A 26452-nucleotide genomic window follows, 5' to 3' on the forward strand; every position below is an offset into this window, starting at 1 on the left:
ACATGTTGAGGATATCGATCAAGTCTAGTCTTACGTCCCTTGAGACTAGGGGAGCCTAAGGGGTAAACCTTACAAGAATCTTGTTGAATCTAGAGGAGAAAAGAGGGCTTTGGAATTGAAGAAATGTTTTTCTAAAACTAAGCGTAAAAAAGATTCCCCTCACATCGACCTCATCCAATAGAAAGTTTGCCAAATCATCCAATTGAGCAGAGAAGATTTACGATCAAGAGCTTTAACAATATAACCCAAGGCAAAGTGCAAAGAGGATGCGGACATGGATCTCATCCAACAGCAAACAGCAAGTTTGCCAAATCTGAGTAACCTAAGGAATTGAGCATATAGAGATTTATAATCAAAAGCTTTAATAATATAACCTAATTTCATGTGTTGTACTTCAAGCCAATGCTCCAAGGAAGGATGAAGGATGTACATAGGTTCAGGAGCCACCAACAAAATTACAATTAAGCAAATTTCCCCTAAACAAAAATTGATGAGATCTAAATTATTTAAGTTGATCTTATCAATGTTCGAAGATATGTTAAAAAATGTATAACACTAAGCATGCTCGGGAGAGCGATGTGTTGAAATCAAACTTCAAAAAACGTCCAAGATTGTTGAGTGGTAATTATTTTAATTAGGTTAGAGAATGTTCCGAGTGCAAAATATACTGGAAAAAGTGTATATCGCTAAATTGCTCGTGAGAGTGTGATGTATTAAAAACAAACTTCAAAAAAGTCAAAGATTGTTGAATAGTTATCATTTTAATTAGGTTAGCAAATGTTCCAAGTTCTTTCATGAGATTGATGGCAGTTTTAAATCCTTTCTTAGGAAAATGACTGTATATTTGACGTTATCTTTTATCATTTGAAGCAGGTAATACAAAGATTAGAGGAAAAGCAGTTTGGCAATTTGATCAAATAAGCCCTCATTCAAAAAGACATAATTGGTGTTTGCAATATCGAGGGATGCAATGAAGATGGTCAAAAGATGAGAACCCTTATAGAATAAACTCCAAGAAAAAGATCTGACGTAAAAGCTTTTAAGAGCCTGGATAATTTTGACAGAAATTTGAGTTCCAAAAAAAAATTGGAAAGCTTTAAGTTCAGAAAGTAAGCAAAGTTTTTACTAAAAAAAAAGTTTGGAAGTTCACAATCTATGGATCAAGACAGCAATGATCGTCAGTGAATTGAAACTTTCACGGGTAAACATTTTAACAATTATATCTGCATATAATTTGGTTATAAAAAAAATCTCCAAATAAACCACAGGCATACAAATACATTCACAAAATAGTGATGTTTATCTTAAAACAAAGGTCTGTTTTTTCAGAGCTAAATTTTTTCCTATCATTGTTATTTTAACACAATTTACACTCTTTTTTCACCAATGTTAATGTTCAAGTAAACCAATAAACATATTTACTGTCTTGTACAGGAGTTGGGTTTCAAGGACAGCCCAAAAAACAAGGATTTTGGGGAGTGCATCAGCAGGTGTACAGATTAAATAATATCAAATGAATATATAAAATAAACATATGAATTATTTTTACTACAAATAAACAAATACCTAACTATAACAAACCAAAAAAAGCTGAAAAAACCTAAGTACATTGATTACATAATCCATGAAAAATTAGTTGAATCCGCTATCCATCTGATATATTGAGAATCATAGACATAATATAAAATGTCTTGTATTGAGAGAGATGCCAAAAACAAAAATGTTGCATCATCCATACTACATGGATACATTGAGCAACAACCTCAGAAAATGTAGTCACCTTGCCCTTCTTTTCGCCATTTCATTTCCACCTCTTTTGAGCAATGGTCATGTGTTTTAAAAGTGTTTTCTAGGTTGAAGAACCCTGTAGCTCCCTCTTTGAGGATTTTATTTGTTTGAGTGTTGGATTTTTATTTTTATTTAGTAATTTTATTTTGGATATGATATTGGGGAACCTAACACCAGGGAGTCTCCCCAAAGACCAAGCAAAAGGGGGACATCCCCAATTTTAGGAGCTGTCTAGATTAAAAACCCAGCAAAACCTCCTTTTTATTGCATCAACTCAACCGTTTACTATACAATGATAAAACATATTATTACTATTAGGCACATTAATAGCAGTTTTATAATACCATGGGCAACAAAACAATGAACAAAGAAAGCAACCCATAAAACATGAAAAGTAATACAAACACATTTCCAATAATTTTTGGTCCTATTTGATCTGTTTCTAAGTTTGTTTTTTTTGTTTTATGCTAAAGCACCAAAAGATTGTGTACGCCCCCTCAAGCTGGTAAAAACTAGGTTTCAAATGTTTCACATAATCAGACATAATTACACATGCAGTTTGATCTAAAGAAAATTAAAATTCTTCAATTTTGGTCTAAATAGCGTTAAAAGTCTTCATGATCATTACCACCATCACAAACTTAATTAATTAATAATCACTGCCATCTCTGCACATGATCTAAAATGGTATGAAAATTGTTTTTTTTCATGGGCATAGGCACCAAGCTTTAACATAGATTTGCTCCTTTTATCCAGTCAAAACAAAAATACTACAAATGGAATTTAAGCAACTCAAAGTGTGATTGATACCTCAAATACAATGCATCTAGCTTGTACGAATACTAAAATTAGCCAGCTGATTCACAATAAAAGATTGTCGTGGGAGAACACAATAAAACTAGTAAGACACATATTATGTAATCTCTAAAACCAATCAATCAGCCATGATGATCTATTGGAATTTTAAAGAGCCTTGACACCTGAAAATCACTTTCAAAACAGCATTCAAAAATTTGGCCATAGTTTTGAAACAAACAAAACTACAGTTTCTGCTATGCTTTGGTACAAGTGAGTCTACATCAATAGAACAGCACCTTTCTAAACATTAAAATACTTGAAACAAATGAATGTCGAAGACCATTGCAATGGAGTTAAAATCATAATTGTGTTGACTCCCAGTTGCAATCACAGCACTCTGATTTTCACTATGTTTAACCATCTTGAAAACATTCCATTGAAACACAAAGGGTACCTGTATATGATACATTCTATCGATGCAATGGGTAACATAATTTACTTTCGTCTACCACCACCAGCTTCTGCAGTTTTAGGTCTCTTACCTCCTGAAGTTCCAGCTTTTGCAGGTCTCTTTCCACCTTTTCCTTTCTTAGCCATGTTTTTGTTTTTTCCATGCCTACCAATTCCTGTAGACCTTGAATCTTTTTTCATTCGAGGATCAACAAGTACTTTTCCTTTACCTGGTTTAACTTGCACACCCTTCTTTGCAACCACATACTCCTTCTGAGGCCTCTTAGGCATAGCTTTCTTATATAGGCGTTCAATCATTTTATTCTTGGATAGGTTAGAGATGTCAGTTTGATTAGAAATTGCATTTGCCTTGTTTCGAACTGCCTCCAACTTTTTCATTGCAACACGTTTCTTGCGAGCTTTTGCTTCTGCAACTTTCTTTGCTGGACGAGCATCAATTTCCTTGAATTGTGCTTTCATAGCCTCAATCTCCTCTTTTGTTATGGGTTTCTGAGGCTGAGAATGTTGTTTCTCATCTGCTGCAAACCATTCTGGCAAACCTTTGTCATCAAAAGTATATCTATTGTAAGAAGCATCAAGAATATTTTCCCTTTGCTTCTTCCTCAACATTTTCTTTGCAAAAGCTAAGATTTCTGCTTTTGAATCAGTGTCGTAGTCAGATTCATCTTCTGAAGAAGATTCATCACTAGAGCCCATAGACACAGCAGGAACTATTTCAAAGTCGTCCTCTTTCTCTTGTTGGGGATTTTGGTTTGGAGAAAACTTGGAATCAGACTGAACACCAACATTTCCCTTCTTGTTACCATTAGTTTTAACTGACAACTTCTGTAAAGATGCAACATCTTTATCATCCTCAGACATGTCAGAATCAACATCATACTTCTCACCAGTGTCTTCAAAACCTGCAAAAACATCCTGACTGAACCATTGACTTGTCAGCTGTTCTTGAGATGGTTGTTCATTCATTGATAATGGTACCACTAAGGGATTGGCCTCGCCATCTTTATCACTGTAATCTGAATCATCCTCTTCATCAACACCTTTCTGATCATCTGCTTCATTCTTCTGTAGCAAAAGACAGATTGCATGTTAATCAAGAAAAGGGAACAGTAAAGAAACTCTCTTTAGGACTATTAGACTATTTAATTGTCAATAAGGATAATGAACTACCTTCCATAGCTCACTATCATCACCAGTCATAGCCAACTTTGCACGTTTACGCTGCTTTGTACTGCCTTCTTTTGCAGTGACATACCGCTCATAAGCTTGATCCAGAACAGTTTCAAGTTGTTCGTCATATCTACCAGAAAGAAATAAACAAAGAAATTATCTTAACGAACACAAATGACCAAAGAGTAGGTAAATGAGAAATACTTTATTTAACCATATGATCTTATGTTTCAAAATAAGAAAAAGCATGATCAAGTAAAATATTTCATTTCTAAAATGCTTCCTTGAACAGATGCCCACACTTTCCCACAACTTACGTATACTATTAAATCTCTATGTGAATCTGTTCATGTCTGGTCAATAATGTAATGGATTTCTAACTCTTTATTTGACCAGCTGGTTTTCCATTAAACATGCCTTGGGTGATGTGCCTTTATGAAGTTTTTGTTTATGTTGCTTTATCTTTTAACTGGCAAATAAAAATGTATGTGAATCTTCTAATTAATATCAAGCAGATTACCTTTTCCTCTCTTCATCAGAATCAATGTCACTTGCTTCGCTGTCACTGTGTACTCCTTGATTTGTTTCAATGGCCTCATCTTCACTCATAAAACCATTTTCATCATCAGACTGTGCAGGAGAATCCAGAGCCTGTAGATCTCTCTTTGCCTGACAGGATAGGAAATAATATAATCATTTAAAAATTCTTCAGACCAACTTGTTCGAAAGATATTTCAATGCTAATAAAATCCATAAAAGCCTGACAGGGAGATCAGTGAATATTGGACAGAATTTAAATTTTAAATAATAAAAACGTTTCCTATAAAATGATCTTAAAGCTAATATATAATGTATAGGCCCAGCAGGGGGATAGTCTTCTACTCCAAAGCCCTTAAATGGGCCTGGTTTATACCAATAAAACGTATAGAACCTGCCCTCAAGGTTTGTCAGACCAGAAAACTATTAAATAAAACTGAGAAACACCAAGGGAAAAGCTAGCCTCACAAAATGAACGTGCAAGACATAAAACTCTAGCAAATCATCAGCAAGGAAAGAAAACCTCACAGATGCTAAAAGAAAGAAATCATGGTAACTATACAACCCCTTACAAATTATTTGTGCAGTATCACAACCTCTTTACTTCATAATGAAGTTCAAGGGCACCCAAGATTTGGGGAAAATTTCCAGTGTCCTTACAACAGTGAGATCCAAAATATATGTTTTGATGTAGATTTCTTCCACAAGGCAGAAGGGTACAGAAATAACCCATCAAAAATGCATCTTTTAAGGCATGCCATCATGTTAATTTCCTTATTTACCACTCTATTAAGGGGTATTCGTCTTGGATCAGTAAGTACAATGCCACATTTGTTTGAATATGGATCACCTCACTATGCTCAGGATTGGATTAAGGGATCTTGATTTGAGGATTGGCCATTAGCCATATTTCTATTTGAAGAAAAAAGGATCAAGATACTGTTGTTAAATATAAAAATATCAACAAAAGGCAAATAATTTTCTTCATCAACTAAAACATATCATCCTTCAAACCCATGACAACCCAATGTCATGCTTTTGCCACACTTCGTAACTATAAGCTACTAACAATTTATACTTATATAGTTCAGTATAGTTAAACTTTTATTCTGTATGCCAACATTTGTGAGATTAGAATGATGAAGACAACCATATCCATTCATGAATCTGACTTAGGAGTTCTAAGCCAAGACAATTTGTATTTTACTTCAATCATTCACCAAGAATCACCCTCCAGAATTGCATAGCAGAGCATTATCTATCTACTCAGCCGAGTGAAATTTTACAAGATTATTCATAACTCTAATACAATCTATCACCAGGCTGGATCCACACCAACTTCAATTTCCAAGAGACAAACTGACACCCTAACAATAACTACATTCCCAGGAGCTTGGAAAAATAATTTTAAAAACAAGGGAGCACAACCCCTGCTTCAACAAGGGCTATCTATTTTCAGTATAGTTAGTTGAATGTTATATTGATTGTTCACTCTGTTAATGTGTGCCTACTACCCACCATACTCGAATAATTCTTCATGCTTTGGTCACAAATCCTGGGATGTTTGGGGAATGTACACTTAAAGGAGAATCTCCTTTATAAGGGAGCCTGCATAGTATTTAAATTACATTCTCAATATAGATATGGACTATCAACTGCTAACATGTAACAAGCTTCAGCTAAGCTTCAAATTCTCGATTTAAAAAATACTAAAATTATAAGGAAATTTTAAATAACTCTAGTTTCTAGTAAGCATATATATATAACATGCAATGAAGGAAGTTCCATACAGTAGCCGTCTATTTTCTTTCATAAACAGAGACTGGATACATTCAAATTATATACAGTTATATTTTCAATGGAAATTTTGTTTTATCTATAATTACAAAAGAAGAACCCATAAAGGTGATTCTGCATTTGTTCTCAAAACCAAATGATGGCATTAAAAGTACAATAAAGTATTGAGCCATGCTTGAGATACAAACAGACCTTAATTGAAGCTAAAGAAAATAATGCCTCATCCATATAGCCATCTTCCGTAGCATCCACTTTCATTCCCATTGCAGTGCGTGCTTTAGCCTGGATTCAGGGTTAAAAGAATTCGAAGTATAAGAGTACAAAATTTGGGAGAGAAAAAATAAAAAATTAACAAATCGCAAAGAAGATAAGGCCCTAATCGTGCATTGAATTAAGTCGGCACACATAGTGACCAAGAATATGTTTCACCTTAGCCCGCCTCTTGGAAACTAGCTTTTTTGCTTTCTTCTTCTTTTGTTCAGAAATAGAGTGCAACTCCTCCATTTCATTGAGCATGCGTTCATCATCATTGCCCTCAACTGCCTTTTCAACCTCTTTTGTCAAAGAAGAAAGTTTTTCTTTAGGTGACAATGCCTTCCGAATGTGCAAACGCCATCTGATAATCAATTAAGTTTATGAATGTACAGCATAAAAAGTGAACATGAAATTTTAAAAGGTTTTGACCACAAAATCCAGCCAGTGAGGGGGGTTCTAGAAACTCAGGTGACGTGCGATGATGACTATGTACAGAAAGGCCAGAAAAGAACACATTTAAATGACCACTGCTCTAAGGTCACTTCAATTAATTTGGACACACAAATTAGAATAGCCATGGAAGAGCAAGTCTACATACATTGGTTCCAATTTATACAATCAGCTTAGGAATGAACAAATAATTTATGATTTCAGCCTAAAGGAACTCCCATTCATGTCTCTAATATCTCAGTGATGACAAAATCAACAGAAGAGCACTACCAACAGGAGAACAAGACTAAAACCTGAAGAAAACTTGTAAATATTTCTGTGTAAGGACAAACTACTAAACTATCTACTAAATATAAATTGACCAAAATTAATCAAGATACTTAATTTCTTGCTGGAGCCGGAGGGGAGGGAGGAGGAACAGGTACAGTGGCAGCACATAGTTGTAGGATATAATTTTAGAAATGCATAGCTTATGGACTTAAAGTGTTTCTATGCAAGACCTTTTGCCACACAGCACTTGGAGGTTACATGTATGATAAACTATCTACTAAATTCCACGTGTATTTTAGAGAATCTTACACAAACTTGACTACAATGGGAGCTCACCTAGCTAGCTACATGCATGTTGATTCATATAGCATATAATTTTACTCTTCTAACTACAAGCTGGACTTTATAGTACTAAGAACTTGGTTTAAGGAAAAGAGATCATTAAATCCAACAACCTTGCATAAGCCATCCAACTAAAGGCTAATACAACAGCCCAGTCTTTTTAGCAATCCGAGTTGCTATTAACTCACGTCAATATGAGTCCCATTAAGCTCCTTTTAAGTCCTTTTGACCAGCTGTAACATAACTAATTCATTTTTTTTTTTAAATGATTTTCTGAAACCTGTTCTTTCTCAATCCTGCTAGTCTATAATTCTCCATTCTGCTGACAAGCTAATATAATTACTTTGAAAAAAGGGCAAACTCACCTTTACTTCTATCATCTGAGCACTAATATCTATAATCATACACACTTGGACTAAATTAAAACATGAGGTTAAGATTTTAGTAAGAACCATGGAAAAGAGAAACATACTTCAGTATATGCTTAAAGTCTTGTTTCCCTAGAACTCGCAAATCATCACATAAAATTTTTATCTGCAAAACAATTAAGCAAAGAAAATGAAAAGCTCTTCATCAAAATATTTATGCCTGTCAGATCGAAGAACACAATAAATTTCCACATATTCTGAGCAAGCCATCAAAACTGGTTTATGTGAAGAAATGAACTACCTCATCAGTTGTCAAAGAATTCTCCTTTATGGCAGAGCACGCTGGATCCTCAAATGAAATGGAAGTAACTGAACCAAGAACTTCCAAAGGTTTGTCCGACCACACAAAATCTGAAGCAAGGCAAGTCTTCCGTGTTGTTGCAAGTCCTTCTTCATATCTGCAGTCACAAGGAATAAGGCAGGGATAAACACAATGATCTCAGCATTAGTGGACTTTAGGGCCACTGTGCATAAAATAGGATGGGGGCTGTTAGTAGTTGTGTTGATTCTAAATATCTCACAGAAAATGCAAAATCCTGTGATATAGAAAGAACATCAACTCTTGTACATAAAATCTACTATATCACATTTTAGCCTACCAAAGAGAAGAAAACTTGTGCAAACTTAGCAAAAATGTAAAATTTACCCTTCACGATTTCGCTTTTGTTTTGTTGCCCTGAGAACGTCCACTACCTAACCAGATAAAGAGAGCATTTCTCAGATACTATTGGAAAAATGATAAACGTTAGTATTGGATATCCTCAAACCAAGGTGACAAAATATTAATGTTCATTCTCAAAAGGGTATCTAACAGAAAGAACACTTGCTGAAGAAAGGGTACCATCTAAAATTAAAAAAATCTATATCAAAGAGATATTAAGTTTACCTTTGGTGGGTCAATGACTTGTTGGAAAAGATGTCTCACATCAAGAAGACGTGGATCAATCTTGGCTGGGGCTTTATATCTTAAACCAACAATATATATTTCAGCAGATGTCGATCGACTAGCAACTGGTTTTGTCACTTCTACTTTTTCAAACAACTGCATTTAACATTTCAAACATCTAGTAAATGAAGATGTGACTTCTATCAAAGCTTAAAATAAAACAAATAAAGCAGAAACTGAAATAAAACTAGCATAATTATTAACCAGCATTACCTGCTTGAAACAATAAAGTAGCGCATTGTAATCCTGAGATCGGAACACCTATCACATTACATAACAAGTGCCATCATTTAAAAGAGCATAAATTTTGTACAGATAAATGTTTATACTCTATTTCCAGTGCCAAGTAACCTATCACAAACTCAAGAAGGTAACTTCTTTTACCCATCTTGGAGTTTATCAAAGTTTAAAAAAAGGACAAAACAATAAATATTAAAAACATCAAAAGAACTTAAGAAACAGAAATTTTTATTTTCACTATTATTGCATCAATGATCATAACAATCAAAACTAACTGGAAGATTTTGTGTGGCCCATCATACTTCTCACTGCACACTGCCAGTGCATAGAAACCTGTCAGAGCCATTTTATGATTAATGTAGGAAGCCACTATGTCATTAAAGGAATTTGTCATCCTTTGAGAGCCAAATGAGTTACCCAAGGTTGATGTGCTCAGATTTGAGCATTGCATGAACCAAGTTGCTCAAGCTTCCATTCAAATTAGATCATAGATGAAACTCTGATTCAAGACACCATTATTTAAAAAGAACACCAACTTGAAAATTTTACTGTGAATCATTACAGTACAGATATATTTCATACTGTGCATTCATTTGAGGAAAGAGTTGCAGATGGAGCAAAATTACAATTTACTAGTTCAGATCATAGTTTCCAAACTAAGTAATTTCTTGCCAATCTCATGAGAACTCACAAGTAAATTTGCTTGCCCGAAAACTTGCGAACAACTCAAAAGCGAAGTCCCATAAATAATTTAATGCTAGTAGATTTCCACAATCCATGTGATTGATATGAGCTGCTTCTGGATTCGATTGTGTGTGTGTTTTTACATCATCAAGATGAGAAAGAGATCATAAGGAGAAAAAAAATTCAAACATTTTCTCCGTATGATCTCTTTCTCATCCTGATGATGGATCACAGAGGGTGATCTGAAACGTTGATGTAAAACACTCACACAATCGAATCCAGAAGCAGCCCATAAATAATGTTTAAATTTTCAAGAGATACTCAGCAAGTTATACCTGCAACTAGCGAGTTTTCTCTACAAACTCCGCCACCAAAAAAAATGCAGATCGATTTTTGTGTTTTTTGTCATTATCATCTTCAGCATTAGGATCTCAGTGGTATGAACTAAATGTCAAGAGCAATAAAAAATTTTAAAAAAGGCATACACGATGACTGTCCCTGTAGCCTCAAAGGCATTCAATTATTTTACTCTATTTTTAAATGCCAAGTAAGCTATTGTAAATTCAAGGATATGAATGCTTTTGTCCATCTTTAGAGCTTACAGAAGTTCAAAAAGAAAGAGAAAAATATAATTAAAAAATCAAAACTTAAGAAACAGAAATCTCTCTTCTCACTATTCTTGCAACTCAATGATCATAACAATCACAAGATGGAAGATTCTGTATGGCCCATCATACTTCTCACTGCACACTGCCAGTGCAGAGAAACCTGTCAGAGCCATTTTAATTATTTATGTAGGAAGCCAGTATATGTCCTTAAAGAAATTAATCATCATTCAAGAGCCAAATGAGCAACTCAAAGTTGATGTACTCAGTTTTGAGCATTGCATAAACCAAGTTGCCTGAGCTTCCTTTCCACTTGGAGATTTTAAATGAAGTACTGGATCAAAACACTATTCTTTAAGAAGTGCACTGACTTTGAAAATCTTAACACGAATTCATGATTGTGTAGACCCATGGCATTATGCGTCTTTGAGGAATAGTTGCATGTAGTCATAAAATTGGGTCAGGAAAATAGATAAAATTGGCACAATTGCAAATTAGAGAAGTGTTCTATATTAGTTTAGATCATAATTTGCAAACTCTGCAAGTTCTTAACGAATAAGTAAATTTGCAGAGCAGGTAATTCACAAGCTGAGTCCTGCAAAAGATACTACCCCATACCTCCCCCAGACCCCTGCTCTGGATTTAGAAAACAAAAGATAAAAATCATTTTGGGTTGTGCCAGATGGAAAAGAAGAGTAAATTTTCCATTAACAGGCTTGCATTAACAAAAACAGCAATTTTCTCTAATTTTTATGAATTTTTAGCAGTTTTTAGTCTCCTGAGTAATTGAAATTTCATATATACATGAATGTGTTGAGGCTAGCAATAACCTCCTCATCTACTCTGAATGAACTGGAGAAGAAAAATTTAGGGTTAAAATAGTAGGGAGCAGCATGAATATGTTGGAGTTGTTTATTCCACCTCTTATTAATAATGCACTAGATGGGTTCATATTTGTTTCTATTGGACCCACACAAATGTTGAATTGCCTCTTTGACACTATCCATGGCCATATAGATGCCTCATGGAATTTCTCTCCCCATCCACCAACCATAGAGAACCCTAACCAAAGATTTTGATACCTACAACAAAAAAGGTTATTACAACGAATCAAAATGGAAAAATTTGAACTAAATCAAAAAAATTTAAATCAACAAATTAAAATAGGCGGCATGCCGGTATGTTTTCACTGGTAAATATACATACAGAGAGCCCTAACCAAAGATTTTGATACCTACAACAAAAAAGGTTATTACAACGAATCAAAATGGAAAAACTTGAACTAAATCAAAAAAATTTAAATCAACAAATTAAAATATCAAAAATTGTAATGTCCCCTTTATGTTAATACTCAGGAATAAGGGAACAGTTAACTTGGAAATCAATCGCAAGGGACTTCTTTCTTATCCAAACCCCAGATTTCCTTATGAATATCGTATTTGCTATGATTAGTGTAATGAAATCAATGTTAAGTATGGATAGGGTATCTCTGTTATCTTTGATATGACAGCGAAAACTACGTTGCTTAGGTTTGCTGTCCCTGATTTAGAATGTTGATATCTCCAATAGTACACTGTATTGGATTGACAAGATCCTCAATCTATGAGTGCTTGTATGATGGAGTAGTGATTCTATACAACCTTCAGAAAGTGGGTGGTTACCTGTTTAACCTCGTGACTTATAGCAGGTGAAATAGGCGGCATGCCGGTATGTTTTCACTGGTAAATATATATACAGATGTCAACGACTACTTGCTCCAAGTGAGCGAGTCCACAAAGGAATGAGAAACAGAGGTATCCGATCTGTAAGTGCCGGTGTTTTCAGATATTCCTATTTAACGGCTTATGCGATGTATTGATCCTTCTCCCTTCTTTCAAATTCACTATGGATTGTCTTATATGGTGGGAGAGGATACTCCAAGAGTTGTCTTTTATCTCTATGCCAATTGGATTATTACATACATGATTATTGATATCCCTTAATCGATGCCTTCACTGATTAAGAATTTGTATATATCTTACTATACACGGTGGTCATTAGTTTAACCCCGAATGTAATTCATTATTCTTACATCCTAAGCACCCTTGTCGGTCTTTAATTCCGATTGCATCCCTTGCAAAGATATTTACGGTTTCTTATTAATCGCTCCATATAGAAATATTTAGCAAAGTTATGGTAGAACAAGAACCGTGCGAATAATGATCTGTCGGAATTCCTTTACATCATACCTTGATGATTATCAACAACAATATAATTGGCGATGACATTAGTGATGTGGCTCAACACTATGATCGATGGATGATGGTGCTTTAACATTTCAGATTTCGATGACTAGACTTTGCCTGTTGAAGACAAAGCAAAGTCTATCGTATTTCCATAAATCGCAAATATTGTTTCAATTCCCGACTTAAAACATTAGCGATGATATGAGTTCCACGGCCTGATGTATGATATGGATTCCCACAAATCATGATCACTTGCAGACCCACCGCTGCTCAATGCTAGACTTTGCGTTGAATGGGTAATTGTCTCGAACTATAGTGCCCACGTAATGATTATCTGAGACATTCTTTTATTCTTCATGCCCATGATAATATACCCGAGAGTTGTATTTAACTAATAATCTCGAACTCATTACAACCTAAGTTGGCCTAGTGGTGGAGAACTTGTGCTCTTGAAAGAGAGGTCACAAGTTCAAATCCCACAAGGGGGTAGGGTATGTACACCTTATCGGCTTCGGCCCATTACCAATTTAAAATAAAAAATATAATCTTGAACTCATTTATTTTTTATTGTCTAAATATTATATTTTATTTTACTTATTTATTTATATTATTATTATTATATATATATATATATATATTTTTATTATTATTATTTTTCCCTCTTTTATATTTTTAATTTTATTATAATTTATTTTCTAATCTTAGTTCAGGGATGGGATATTACAGCCCTCCCTATCAAGATTGCTTGTCCTCAAGCAATTGACGTTTTTCTTAGACTAAGTCATTTTTCCAAAAATAATACATAGTATGCATAGGAATATATGAATCAACATGAAGAATTCGTATGAATGCAAAACACGGAGCATACATATGGAAAACACAAAGTAGACACATGGATAGATACAAGCATACACATGTAAATATAGTCTACTTACCCACAAGAAACAGGAGCGTCCAACCAGGACCAAATCCATCTCTTGGGTCAATTTGCTTTATCCACAAGGGGCAGGAGCATCCAACCAGGACAAGAACCATCTCTTGGGCCAATTTACTTTATCCACAAGAGGCGGGAGCATCCAACCAGGACAAGAACCATCTCTTGGGCCAATTCACTTTATCCACAAGAGGCAGGAGCATCCAACCAGGACAAGAACCATCTCTTGGGCCAATTCACTTTATCCACAAGACACAGGAGCGTCCAACCAGGACAAGAACCATCTCTTGGGCCAATTCACTTTGCTCACAAGAGGTAGGAGTGTCCAACCAAGACCAAAACCATCTCTTCGAGTAACCAATCCACAAGAGGCAGGAGCGTCCAACCAGGACTAGAACCATCTCTTGGGCCAATCAAATGTCAATTCAATTACATGAAAAATCTCTCCATTAATGATGTTCACCCATAAGGGCCCTGTTGCATTTTTTTTATTTTTTTTCTATTAAATGTGTTTTTATTAACAAGCTTAAAATTTCCAAGTTGATAATTCCTTGTGGTTGCAAGGGTGTTATAATCACTCAATTTGTTCTTCCACAAAACTCCATGTGGTTTATGTCTTTTCCCCTTGTTTTCCTTCCCCTTCAATGGATGTGGCTTCTATTTTATGGGCTTGGATTCTCTTCCTACATTTATGTCTTGGTTCCCACTTTTCATTACATTTGTAACACAAGTCTTTTTGCTTAAGGTTCTGTGGATTACAAATGTGCCCATGTCTCCATTGGCCTTGGCATTTGTAGCACACCTTTCCCTTGATGGTTTCATCTTACTTACAAATGTGTCCCTTCCTCCATTCCTTCTTGCAATCAAAGCAAAGGCCTTTCTTTTTTAATTCCTCCCAATCATTATAAGAAAGATATGGTTTCTAGCATTCATCTTCCTCAATGAAATGACTATCTTTTGGTGGTATGCTCTTATGGTGGCTTCTTTCCTTTGTTTGGACAGAATCAAGCCTTGTAGCCTTAAGAATTGCTTCTTGTAAGGTAGTAGGATCCAAGGCACTTACTAATCCGCAATGGTGTCTAATAATCCTTCCACAAATAGGTAGATGAGCCTATCTTCGGATATTCCGGGGACCATGACGGCTAACCTTTGGAACTCTGAAATATAATCTTCAAGAGTTCCCCTCTGCCTTATTTTGGCTAGCTCCCTAAAATGTTTTTGGGGGTGTGTTTGATCAAATCTTCCAATAAGTCTCCTCTTGAAGGACTCGTAGGTTCTTATGTTTTTATGATCTTGTGTGATCAACCCATGATGCCACCAATCATGGGCAATCCCGTCTAAGTGCAATATGGCAAATGTTATGGCATCGTTTTCTGTCATGGGACTAAGGGTTAAATAGGTGTCCAATTTTTGGGTCCACGCATGTGCTGTAGTTTTTCCCGTCCCATCAAAATTTGGAATGCTCAATTTCCCTATCTTGTTTTGGATACTGCGGTTTGGGTGGTGATCCCTATCCCTTTGGGATGTCTTCATTTTTGCCTCACAATAGGCAGGGAAGGTGATGCTCCCTTTGATTTCTGGTTCAAGCCTAGCATATTCCATGGCAAGTGCTTATACATTTGGGTTATTAATCTCTTCATATCCTCTTGAGGATCTTTCCCCAGGTATGAAGGGTGGCAGTGTGGTTGTGGGAGTGGTCCCACTGTCACTTACTGATTGGCTGAAATTTTCATCCCTATTGTTTCCCTGGTTTGGTGTTAAGTCATGCATGGTCTTATTTATGTTTTGCAAGGCTAGGAGCATGGCTTGATTTGTCTGATCATTTTTCTCCATAAATGTTCTTAATTCCTGCTCCATAATCCTCTTTCTTTCTCTTTCAAGGGCCCTTAAGGTTCTTTGACTTGGTTGCATCAACTATTGCTCAAGTTGTCTTTATTAGATGATTTAACCCTTGAAGTCTGGAATGCCAAATCTGTATTTACATTATGAGAAAGTTTGAAAAATAAGTATCAAGACTTCGAGAAAAGCTAGGTCCTATGTCTAAAGAATGTGTTGTTTTCCACAAAATTGCATGAGGGGGGAATCTCTATTAAAGCAACTGGTGGCACTTGCCTAAGTTTTACAAGTCCGCACCTGCCATTGCTTAGAAGCCCTGTCTAGAGGTGATGGCAGTATGGCATTCGCAGTTGCTCTGTTTCATACAAAACCACACCTCTGTTCAACTGTTAACATGTCCCCTGTTGGCAGTGGCACAAAGAAATATAGATATAGTTCATTTTTGCTCAAACAAAGACATACAATGATGAATTTTTGGCATGGCTTGATTTGTCTGATCATTTTTCTCCATAAATGTTCTTAATTCCTGCTCCATAATCCTCTTTCTTTCTCTTTCAAGGGCCCTTAAGGTTCTCTGATACCACTTGTAATGTCCCCTTTATGTTAATACTCAAGAATAAGGGAACAGTTAACTTGGAAATCAATTGCAACGGACTTCTTTCTTATCCAAACCCCAGATTTCCTTATGAATATCGTATTTGCTATGATTAGTGTAATGAAATAAATATTAAGTGTGGATAGGGTATCTCTGTTATCTTTGATATGACAGCGAAAACTGCGTTGCTTAGGTTTGCTGTCCCTGATTTAGACTGTTGATATCTCCAATAGTACACTGTATTGGATTGACAAGATCCTCAATCTATGAGTGCTTGTATGATGGAGCAGTGATTCTATACAACCTTCAGAAAGTGGGTGGTTACCAACTTACCTGTTTAACCTCGTGGCTTATAGCAGGTCAAATAGGCAGCATACCAGTATGTTTTCACTGGTAAATATATATACAGATGTCAACGACTACTTGCTCCAAGTGAGCGAGTCCACAAAGGAATGAGAAACAGAGGTATCCGATCTGTAAGTGCCGGTGTTTTCAGATATTCCTATTTAACGGCTTACGCGATGTATTGATCCTTCTCCCTTCTTTCGAATTCACTATGGATTGTTTTATATATGGTGGGAGAGGATACTCCAAGAGTCGTGTCTTTTATCTCAATGCCAATTGGATTATTACATACATGATTATTGATATCCCTTAATCGATGCCTTCACTGATTAAGAATTTGTATATATCTTACTATACACGGTGGTCATTAGTTTAACCCAGAATGTAATTCATTATTCTTACATCCTAAGCACCCTTGTTGGTCTTTAATTCCGATTGCATCCCTTGCAAAGATATTTACGGTTTCTTATTAATCACTCCTATATAGAAATATTTAGCGAAGTTATGGTAGAACGAGAACCGTGCGAATAATGATCTGTTGGAATTCCTTTACATCATACCTTAAAGATTATCAACAACGATATAATTGGCGATGACATTAGTGATGTGGCTCAACACCATGATCGATGGATGATGGTGCTTAACATTTCAGATTTCGATGATTGGACTTTGCTTTTATTAATCACTCCTATATAGAAATATTTAGCGAAGTTATGGTAGAACGAGAACCGTGCGAATAATGATCTGTTGGAATTCCTTTACATCATACCTTGATGATTATCAACAACGATATAATTGGCGATGACATTAGTGATGTGGCTCAACACCATGATCGATGGATGATGGTGCTTAACATTTCAGATTTCGATGATTGGACTTTGCCTGTCGAAGACAAAGCAAAGTCTATCATATTTCCATAAGTCGCAAATATTGTTTCAATTCCCAACTTACAACGTTAGCGATAATATGAGTTCCACGGCCCGATGTATAATATGGATTCCCACAGATCATGATCACTTGCAGACCCACCGCTGCTCAGTGCTAGACTTTGCGTTGAATGGGTAATTGTCTCGAACTATAGTGCCCATGTAATGATTACCCGAGACATTCTTTTATTCTTCATACCCACGATAATATAGCCGAGAGTTGTATTTAACTAATAATTTCGAACTCATTTATTTTTTATTGACTAAATATTATATTTTATTTTACTTATTTATTTATATTATTATTATTATATATATATTTATTTTTTATTATTTTTCCCTCTTTTATATTTTTAATTTAATTATAATTTATTTTCTAATCTTAGTTCAGGGATGGGATATTACAAAAATTTACAAAATCAAAAAATTGTACCATTATAAAATTAGACATCATATTATAAAATCTGATTCAGAATGCATTGAAATTTTTATGTTGTATTTAAGTCTGCAGTTGCTGTGCAATAGATTTTAGTTGTCATGTAGCAATTTTTATTTTGTGTAACATGTATTCTGATCTTATTCCACAGCAATTTGTTATGTTGTTGTGTAAATTATATTTTTAATTTAATTATAATTTATTTTTTATTGTCTAAATATTATATTTTATTTTACTTATTTATTTATATTATTATTATTATTATTATTATATTTATTTTTTATTATTTTTCCCTCTTTTATATTTTTAATTTAATTATAATTTATTTTCTAATCTTAGTTCAGGGATGGGATATTACAAAAATTTACAAAATCAAAAAATTGTACCATTATAAAATTAGACATCATATTATAAAATCTAATTCAGAATGCATTGAAATTTTTATGTTGTATTTAAGTCTGCAGTTGCTGTGCAATAGATTTTAGTTGTCATGTAGCAATTTTTATTTTGTGTAACATGTATTCTGATCTTATTCCACAGCAATTTGTTATGTTGTTGTGCAACAAGTCAATTTTAAACAATGTTGAAGTCCTCAATTTGTCAAAATTAGTCTCATGAAATCTCCAGCACACTGCGGCATATTCTTGCTGCGCATTCCAGACGGCAGCAAGCCTATAGGAGTTGTATATTCTAGATTGGATAATTGCAGGAGACAATCATTCCACCATTACTTGCCTCACACAACCCAGACTGAGGAGGGACTAGACATAGAACGGAGTTGCAAAGACTGCTTCATGTGTCGCTGACCAACGATACCGAACAAGCAAGGCGCTAAGGTGCAGATGAGTATTACTGTCATGATTTCATGTTGATTGATTCATGAATCTGGTCATTATTGTGCACAACAAGAAAACCTGTTGATTGGTGTATGTATGGAATGATTAATGAAATAAGCAAAGTTGCATGAATACGGATACAGATACAAATATGGATACGGTATCGGATACAGATTCAAACATGGATACGGTATCGGATACAGATACAGCCATTTTTTAAGATCCCCAATATGGATACGACTGGATATGTCATTCATAAAAAACACATACACATATACTTAACACAATTTTCGAAGTTATTTGAGGAGATTTTCATTACTTGAAAAGCAATATAGACACATAATTGCTACATAATTAATGATAAGTTGATTTAACATTTTACAATATGCAAAAATAATAGAGTTGCATTGGAAGATAACCCAAAAAATGGGTCACTGAAATAGAAAAACATTCCATTTGTCTTTCTCATTTGGTGTAGGTTTTGTTAATACCAATTTTTTTAAGGAAATTCATGAATGAAGTTTTTTAAAATTAAATTTAGGAAGATTTACGTCAAATTTTAAAAAAAATCAAATCACATAGTATCTAGCATGGTTGGAAATCATGGTTTTTTGGGCACGTGTGGGTACAATATTCGACAAGTATCCACGCTGTATCGGATACGTATCCGTTTTGTAATCGGGAATGGATACGGGGATACGCTTGCCCAGGGAGGGACAAAGTAGTTTCCGGCTACTCTGGAAATAAGAAAGATTGATGCTTCCTTGATTATTATTCTGAATCAGCACATTTATATAATCTGGAAACTGAATTGTGTACTTAAGGTTATCTTCTTTTTCTGAGAGTATTGATATAAATCCCTTTACTGTTAGGAATTGCAAAAGATTCACAAGCGGGTATATTTTAATGGTATCAGAACTTGACATTCTGCCAGCCTGTGGATTAATGAGTGACAGAAATCAGGATACCAGGAGCGAGAAAAGAAGGCCATGGGCGATGCGGAAGAGGCACATCCTCAATAATTCATTAGGGAGACCAGAGAGTTCCAGATCAGCATGAAAGATACCACAATGGAGATGGTTCGGTTTTTAAGTTGAATGTACCAGCAACTGAGTACTGGAAGACCTATACAAAATGGAGTTAAAGGGAGAAATACTGGTAGTGAGAAAGCTTCTCCAAATATGAAAAAACTTCTAGGGCCGAATTTCTGGAAAAAGAGGGAGCAGCAAGCAGTGAGGAAGATCAACCTAACAAGGATCTACGATGAATACAATGCTTTTAGCATTGTCATATGAAGAGATATGACCTTCACAGAATTCTGTGAGATGAAGAGAAGAAGTGGGCATAGGAGGAGGAGGTATGAAGAGAGGAAAGATATTCAACACCATTTGGGAAAAATCACTATCCCACCCTTTGATGGATCTGGTAGCTCCTCAGCAAGAGCTTGGTTGCAGAAATTAGACATGTATTTTTCCTTGAATCTATCAAATTTGCCACCTTGCATCTTAAAGGAGTGGCTCACGAATGGTGGTATCATAGCATGGTAACTCAAGGGCATGACTCGATCACCACCTTGGAAGACTTCAGCCAAAGATTGATAGAAAGATTTGATAGGAAGTATCCAAAAACTTGTTTTAGGGAGTTAGCACAGTTGAAGCAAGAGGCTAAGGTGGAAGACTAAGTAGCAGAATTTCAGAGGCTTGCAGTGATGATTTCCAATGTGTCAGAGAGAAGGCTTATAGTCTTCTTCATGGAAGGCCTAGCCAAAACTATTAAAGTTTTAGTAAGGGCATTTAATCCGAGCTCATTGCAAGAAGCTATCAAAACAGCTCTAAATTTTGAAGATTCAATGACCAAGGACAGATTTAATTCCAAGCCTATTATGTCAAAGAAACCTTTTCAGAAGAGCACGCTACCTCCCAAAGAATTACATCCTAAGCCAAACCAAGTGGAGGTGTCTAAGAACAAACTGCAACAGAAAAAGCTATCCTTCACATGCAGAGAACCATGGCAACCAGGGCATAGGTGTTTGGGAAACGGACAAACGCACCATATAGAGGTAGTCTCCAATGAGGACACAGACGATGCAACATGGGAAGGTGTGGAAATCATTGGACATCCAAATCTGAAGTTGCTTGAGGACAGCCAACATTTGGGACAGGTGGAACTGTGATGTCCCCAATTAGGAGCTGGGTCGGCTCTCTTATTTGCTAATGTTTTTCAAAAAAAAATAAAGTATTAAATAAATATTAAATAAAATTAATAATAAATGTAATTATTGAATAATTTAACGGCTCTTAGGCCGACATTGTTATTCTTGATCGATTATTCTCCTGAGGCCGACCTTGGAAAAAAAAAGGTATTTATATGGGTTGATATTGATAACAAAGGCATCGAAGAAGTTTTTATTGTTTAGTCATTAGTGTATTAAACGAATGCAACCACCATCTCAGATGCAAACCTGATAGTGGTGGGACAGAAACCCTGCTGCCTCATAGCTTCCTGGACGCCAACCTGGGAGGCTACTAGTGGGCTACAGTCTATGGCGAAATCTCCAGCACACTGCAGCCTATTCTTGCTTCGCGTCCCAGATGGCAGCAAGTCTATAGTAGTAGTATATTCTAGATTGGATAATCGCAGGAGGCAATCATTCTGCCATTACTTGCATCATGCACACCAGACTGAGGAGGAACTTCAAATAGAACAGAGTTGCAAAGACTGCTTCATGTCCGACTGACCAATGATAGCGAACAAGGAGAGAGCTACGGTGCAGATGAGTATTACTGCCATGATTTCATGTTGATTGATTCATAAATCCGGTAATTTCCATGTATCTCATTATTGTGCAAAACAAGAGGACCTGCTGATTGGTGTATGTATGGAATGATTATTGATTAATGAAATAAGAAAGATTGATGTTTCCTGTATTATTATTCTGAATCTGCATGTTTATACAATCTGGAAACTGAATTGTGTCCTTAAGGTTATCTTCTTTTTCTGATAAGTATTGTTATAAATCCCTTTGATGTTAAGAATTGCAAAAGATTCACAAGCAGGTATAATTAAGGGAGGTCAGCATTGAAAATGATGTGGTTGAACAAATCAAAGGAGGCTCCCACCTTGGAACTTCATCATCATGACATACAGCCCTCTTGTGTAGCTCTCTTCACAGCAACAAAAGTCATTGGCTGCATCCAATTTTTTGAAACTCTGTTACTTAGTTTGTGGGATGACTTTGTACAAACTATACCGTAATAAAAATTATAAACTAGTAATATACAGTTATCATTTATTCACTATGCAGTATGCATTGTGCAATGCAATGGAATCAGCAATATGAACATTAATGATAAAATTTATATTCCAAATTCATGGGGTAAACTCTCATTTTTACTTGCTTTATATCTTGTGATTAAAAGGGATTTACATATGAAAAACAACAGTTTTTTCTCTTTTTTCTGCATTTTTTGAAAATTCAATCTTTTCCAATTCAATCCCCCCATTTTTTGAAAAAAATCTTGATCTTTTTGGTTTGCTATGGTAGTATGTTAGTATAGCTTCTCTCACAAAAGTTTATTTAGAAAATAGTAATAGTTGATCAAGGATAGTTATATTTTCTTTAACATGTTTCCCATTCTTATTCTTCTTCATTTATTTACCTAGGTGGGGATCCATGATAGAGCACCTTTTTCTATATTCCCATATATAGAAGGCATAAAGATAGAGGAACAGAAATTGCCAATTCATTTATTTTTAAGTCATTTACAGTACATTGAGATTAATAAAAAAATTGCTATAGTTCTGCATCTTTCTTGTGCTTCGTTTATCTAACTTATTGACATTTCGGTTATTGCTAAAGAAGTTGCTTCTGCATATAACACATATAAGTTCTAGGAATTTACAGTGTTGTCCATCAGATATCTCATAGGATCCAGATCAACTTGCCTAAAAACAACAGTTTGTGGAGCTAGCACATACAATATATGGTGTTTTAAGTCATAGATATTTTATGCATAAATGAATCACAACCCCTGGACTGCAACCATTGGTAGAAAACATAATTTGGAATTGTTTCTATTTAGCAATCGGGTATAAATCAGCAGACTTCTCCTTCATCCTCTGAGTTGCCACTGGATCCCAGCAGTAATTGTCTCAATTGTCATAATTGCAAATTGTGGACACATTCAAAAGCTCGTGAATTATTTGCCAGAATGTCCTATTGGTCACTATTTTTTGACATTAGTGGCCTTGTTGACAGAATCATGGAGGCCTTGAAGTTGAAGCAAATGAACAAATGCAATAGCCAAGTGATGAGCAAAACTTGTCAAGATTGTGGCAGTTTTTCGTTAAAAATTTTGAAAACAATGAAGAGAGAACAGTTAAATTCTCTGAATTACACAGTAGTGTACTCTTAAGGTGGTAAAACTATTTGAGTGAAAAAAGATTGGACATTTACAGAACTAGGAAAGAAGAAAATGATTGAGCGAAGCCTATCTTATTCTTTTGGCATATAAAGTTTTGATGGCTTTCTGACTATGCAGTTTTCTTCACTCGTCATTCCTTATTTTAGTAGCTGGACAGGGGCAACTCCCAACCCTTAGTCTATCCATTAAAAAATGTTAAATTTTTTTAGTGTTAGCCACCATTTACGTTCTCAAAACCTTGTAATTTTAATAGATTGTAAGCTAACCATATATTTAAAGTTACGAGGTAAGCTTAAAAAAAGTGGCATCCATTACATATAAGGCGTTTATGAAAAAAGGGCAGAGACGAGAAAGGAAAAATCAGAATTCCATACCTTAGAGACAAAAGTTCCCTTGGGAGCCAAAAACTCAACAGCAAGCCTCAGTGAATCCACAACCAATGAAGCCTGAGTGGTCGCTTCCTGGGACCAAGCACCTCCCACATTAGGAGACCCATCATGCAGCACAACATCCAACATGTTGCAGCCATTCTCCTTCATTAGTTTTCGGATAGAAGCCTTACACTTGGGTGTAGTAATATCTTCTTGTAAAGAAAATGCTCCTCTAATGGGCCGAATGGGCACCAAATCAACCCCGATTATCAGGCTGCCTACAGGCATATGCTTTACGGCCACCTACAAATAGTAACAATTATGAGATACAGAATATTTGGCGGATCCTTTCATTTCCTAGACTAAGATAAACATATATATTACAGGTTGATATTTCAACAAAACGATGTAATTTACTATCTGTACTTATAAATTTAGGGGGATCAAATGTATAAATTGTATCAAAACATGGCTAGTGAATTCTGGAAAATAGTTGCAGAAATTCAAATCCATAAAAACTTGGCCAATATCTTTTAAAAATAATTGCAGAAAGGCAAATCTATTTTTTGGTAAAAAAACAGAACACATGAAAATATAAAAATTAAAGAAAAAAACAAATCCTGCGAAAATTCTCTGACCTGCATCCACCCGCCAGGGGCTGCGCAAAGATCCAACAGGGACCTCGCCGACGAGAAAAAATTGAACTTTGCATCTAACTGTACAATCTTAAAAGCGGCTCGCGACCTGTAACCTTGTTCTTTTGCAAGGTGGTAAAATTTATCCAAACGATGTTTTCCCTTGGGCTTTCCCATTGTAGACGCACTTCAGAAGAGAACTCCGCTGATCGAATCTGGCTCCAAATAAAGATAACCTTCAGATGAAAAATGAAATTAAAATTAAGAACATTTTTAGAGCCATTTTTTAAGGGTATTGAGGAGTTCAGGAAAAATGTGATAGTAATAGTAGATAATGTAACACCTTTCAATGCATATATGCCAAGGAACCAAAATTACAAGACATGCTTTAATTTTGTAGAAGCTGTTCTCAATGTTTTAGGGCTTTTTTTTGGCTTCCATGGTTTTAAGGGCTTACAGTTCGTCAATGTTTTATTTTTATTTATGTTCTTCTACAAAAACTGCATTTTAAAAGAGAACAAACAGCTTTTGTTGAAATTCATTACCTTCAGCAGCAAACTACAGTGTGAGAGCAAAACAGTCTGCAACCGCCAGTCTCTACACCTCAGGAACGTTAAAAAGTCGATCCGAAGTCTTGAGAAGGCTTTGAACGCGGAGTTTATCGTTAGCGTTTTAGGGTTTTAAGAAGATAAATTTTAGGGTATATTTTTATCTCATTAAAATCATTAATTATTTTTCTAATTCTTATGAAATTAAACAAAATATTGTTAATTTTTATTTTTAGGGGTGATGCAAGTCTGTTATAAAAAATATTTTTAAAAATTATAGAATCTAATATAAAAATTAAAAAATAAAAATTAAGTGAATAAAATTAAATAAAAGGAATTTATAATATATTCTAATTTTAAAATAATTTTCTAGTAAATAAAACATTTTTTTAGCACAAGTATCTCATGTATAATAAACTACCAATTGCACCTTGGTGTGTAATGAGTAGGCCGAATACAATAGCATTGGACAAAACAAAAAAGAGGGGAAATAGAAGAATAGCGGAAAAGTCAATTTGATAAATTGACAAATTATAGTTCTTTTTTTTAAGAAGTTAAACAAGTTTAGTAATTTATCATATAGAGATAATTCATTTATCAACAAAAGAAGGTGATTAGATTGAAGGATACGAAGATTGAAACGTTAGAATTTGTAGTATATATAAACATGGAAATATGATCAATGAATAATAGTGTTTTTTTTTTAAATATGTAGAAAATGCACAATATAATTGTAAACATTAGATGGATAAGTACACAAAAACGAGAATGATGCAAGGAGCGGGGCAGGTTGGGGATGGCGGCGCTGCGTGCGAATGGAGTCGAGCGAGGGCTAGGGCATCGCAGCCCTAGCTCATAGGCGAGCCTATTGGTTGGTGCAGCGGCGTGTGGGTGGAGGCTGCGGTCGGGGGTGTTGTTGTGGGAAGGGTTGGCGTCGGGGCAAGGGAAGGAGGGGTGGTGGTTGCGGGGGAGGGAGGTAGGTGCTGCGAGGGGCAAGGGCTCGGGGTCCCTGCGGATCTGCAGTCTACGCGTGGAGAAGGGTTGGGGAGGCCAAGCTTCGTAGGGGGGTAAGGGTGTGTGTTGCATGCAGGGTTCGGAGCCTTTGGCCAGCTCCCTTCGAAGGGTGCGCTCTTCTAGCGGTGAGATGCTTAGATCCAGTGGTGAGGCTTCAAAGGCGCCTCATGATATGGAGCTTTGGGCTGCAGGGGGTTTGAAACCCCCATCCCATAATTTAAAAACCTATGATAATAACATTTTTGCCTCAAAGTCTAGCCCTGGAAACGTTGGGGGTTCGCAGATTTCGAAGATCAATGGCTGCCTAGAGAAGTGCAGCAAGAGACCTAGGGTGAGTATTCCTCCGGAGATGATAGCAAAAGATGTTGATTACTTTTCCAAACATTCGTTATACTGTAAGTTTTTGGGGATGAGGGTCTCTATATAGTTTTTGGAAAACTGGGCTCAGAGAACTTGGGCTCCGGAAGGGGAGATGGAGATCATGTTACTGGCGAACAACTATTTCATGGTTACCTTCAATTGCATGGAGGATCGAAGTAGGGTTTT

The 26452-nt window shown here is 35.6% G+C and overlaps 1 protein-coding gene across 3 annotated transcripts; it reads right to left on the reverse strand.

Annotated features, from left to right (window-relative positions):
* Positions 1-2713: 2713 nt before the first annotated feature.
* Positions 2714-25016, reverse strand: LOC131032875 (adoMet-dependent rRNA methyltransferase spb1). Of its 3 annotated transcripts, none has more exons than XM_057963962.1 (13): positions 24890-25016; positions 24348-24580; positions 23713-24012; positions 9466-9513; positions 9193-9348; positions 8953-8999; positions 8548-8704; positions 8351-8412; positions 6991-7177; positions 6754-6843; positions 4748-4896; positions 4228-4357; positions 2714-4122 (listed from the first exon to the last, which is right to left on the reverse strand). In XM_057963962.1, exons 2-13 carry the CDS (start codon positions 24519-24521, stop codon positions 3082-3084), a joined length of 2541 nt encoding a protein of 846 aa, XP_057819945.1. In that variant the 5' UTR covers positions 24522-24580; positions 24890-25016; the 3' UTR covers positions 2714-3081. The 3 variants fall into 3 exon arrangements, with proteins under 3 accessions (XP_057819945.1, XP_057819944.1, XP_057819946.1); XM_057963961.1 differs by having other exon boundaries at positions 24348-24559; positions 24890-25008; XM_057963963.2 differs by lacking the exon at positions 24890-25016 and adding an exon at positions 24688-24822.
* Positions 25017-26452: the final 1436 nt, after the last annotated feature.

This window comes from Cryptomeria japonica, chromosome 4 (assembly GCF_030272615.1).
Source record: "Cryptomeria japonica chromosome 4, Sugi_1.0, whole genome shotgun sequence".
NCBI classification, from domain to species: Eukaryota; Viridiplantae; Streptophyta; class Pinopsida; order Cupressales; family Cupressaceae; genus Cryptomeria; species Cryptomeria japonica.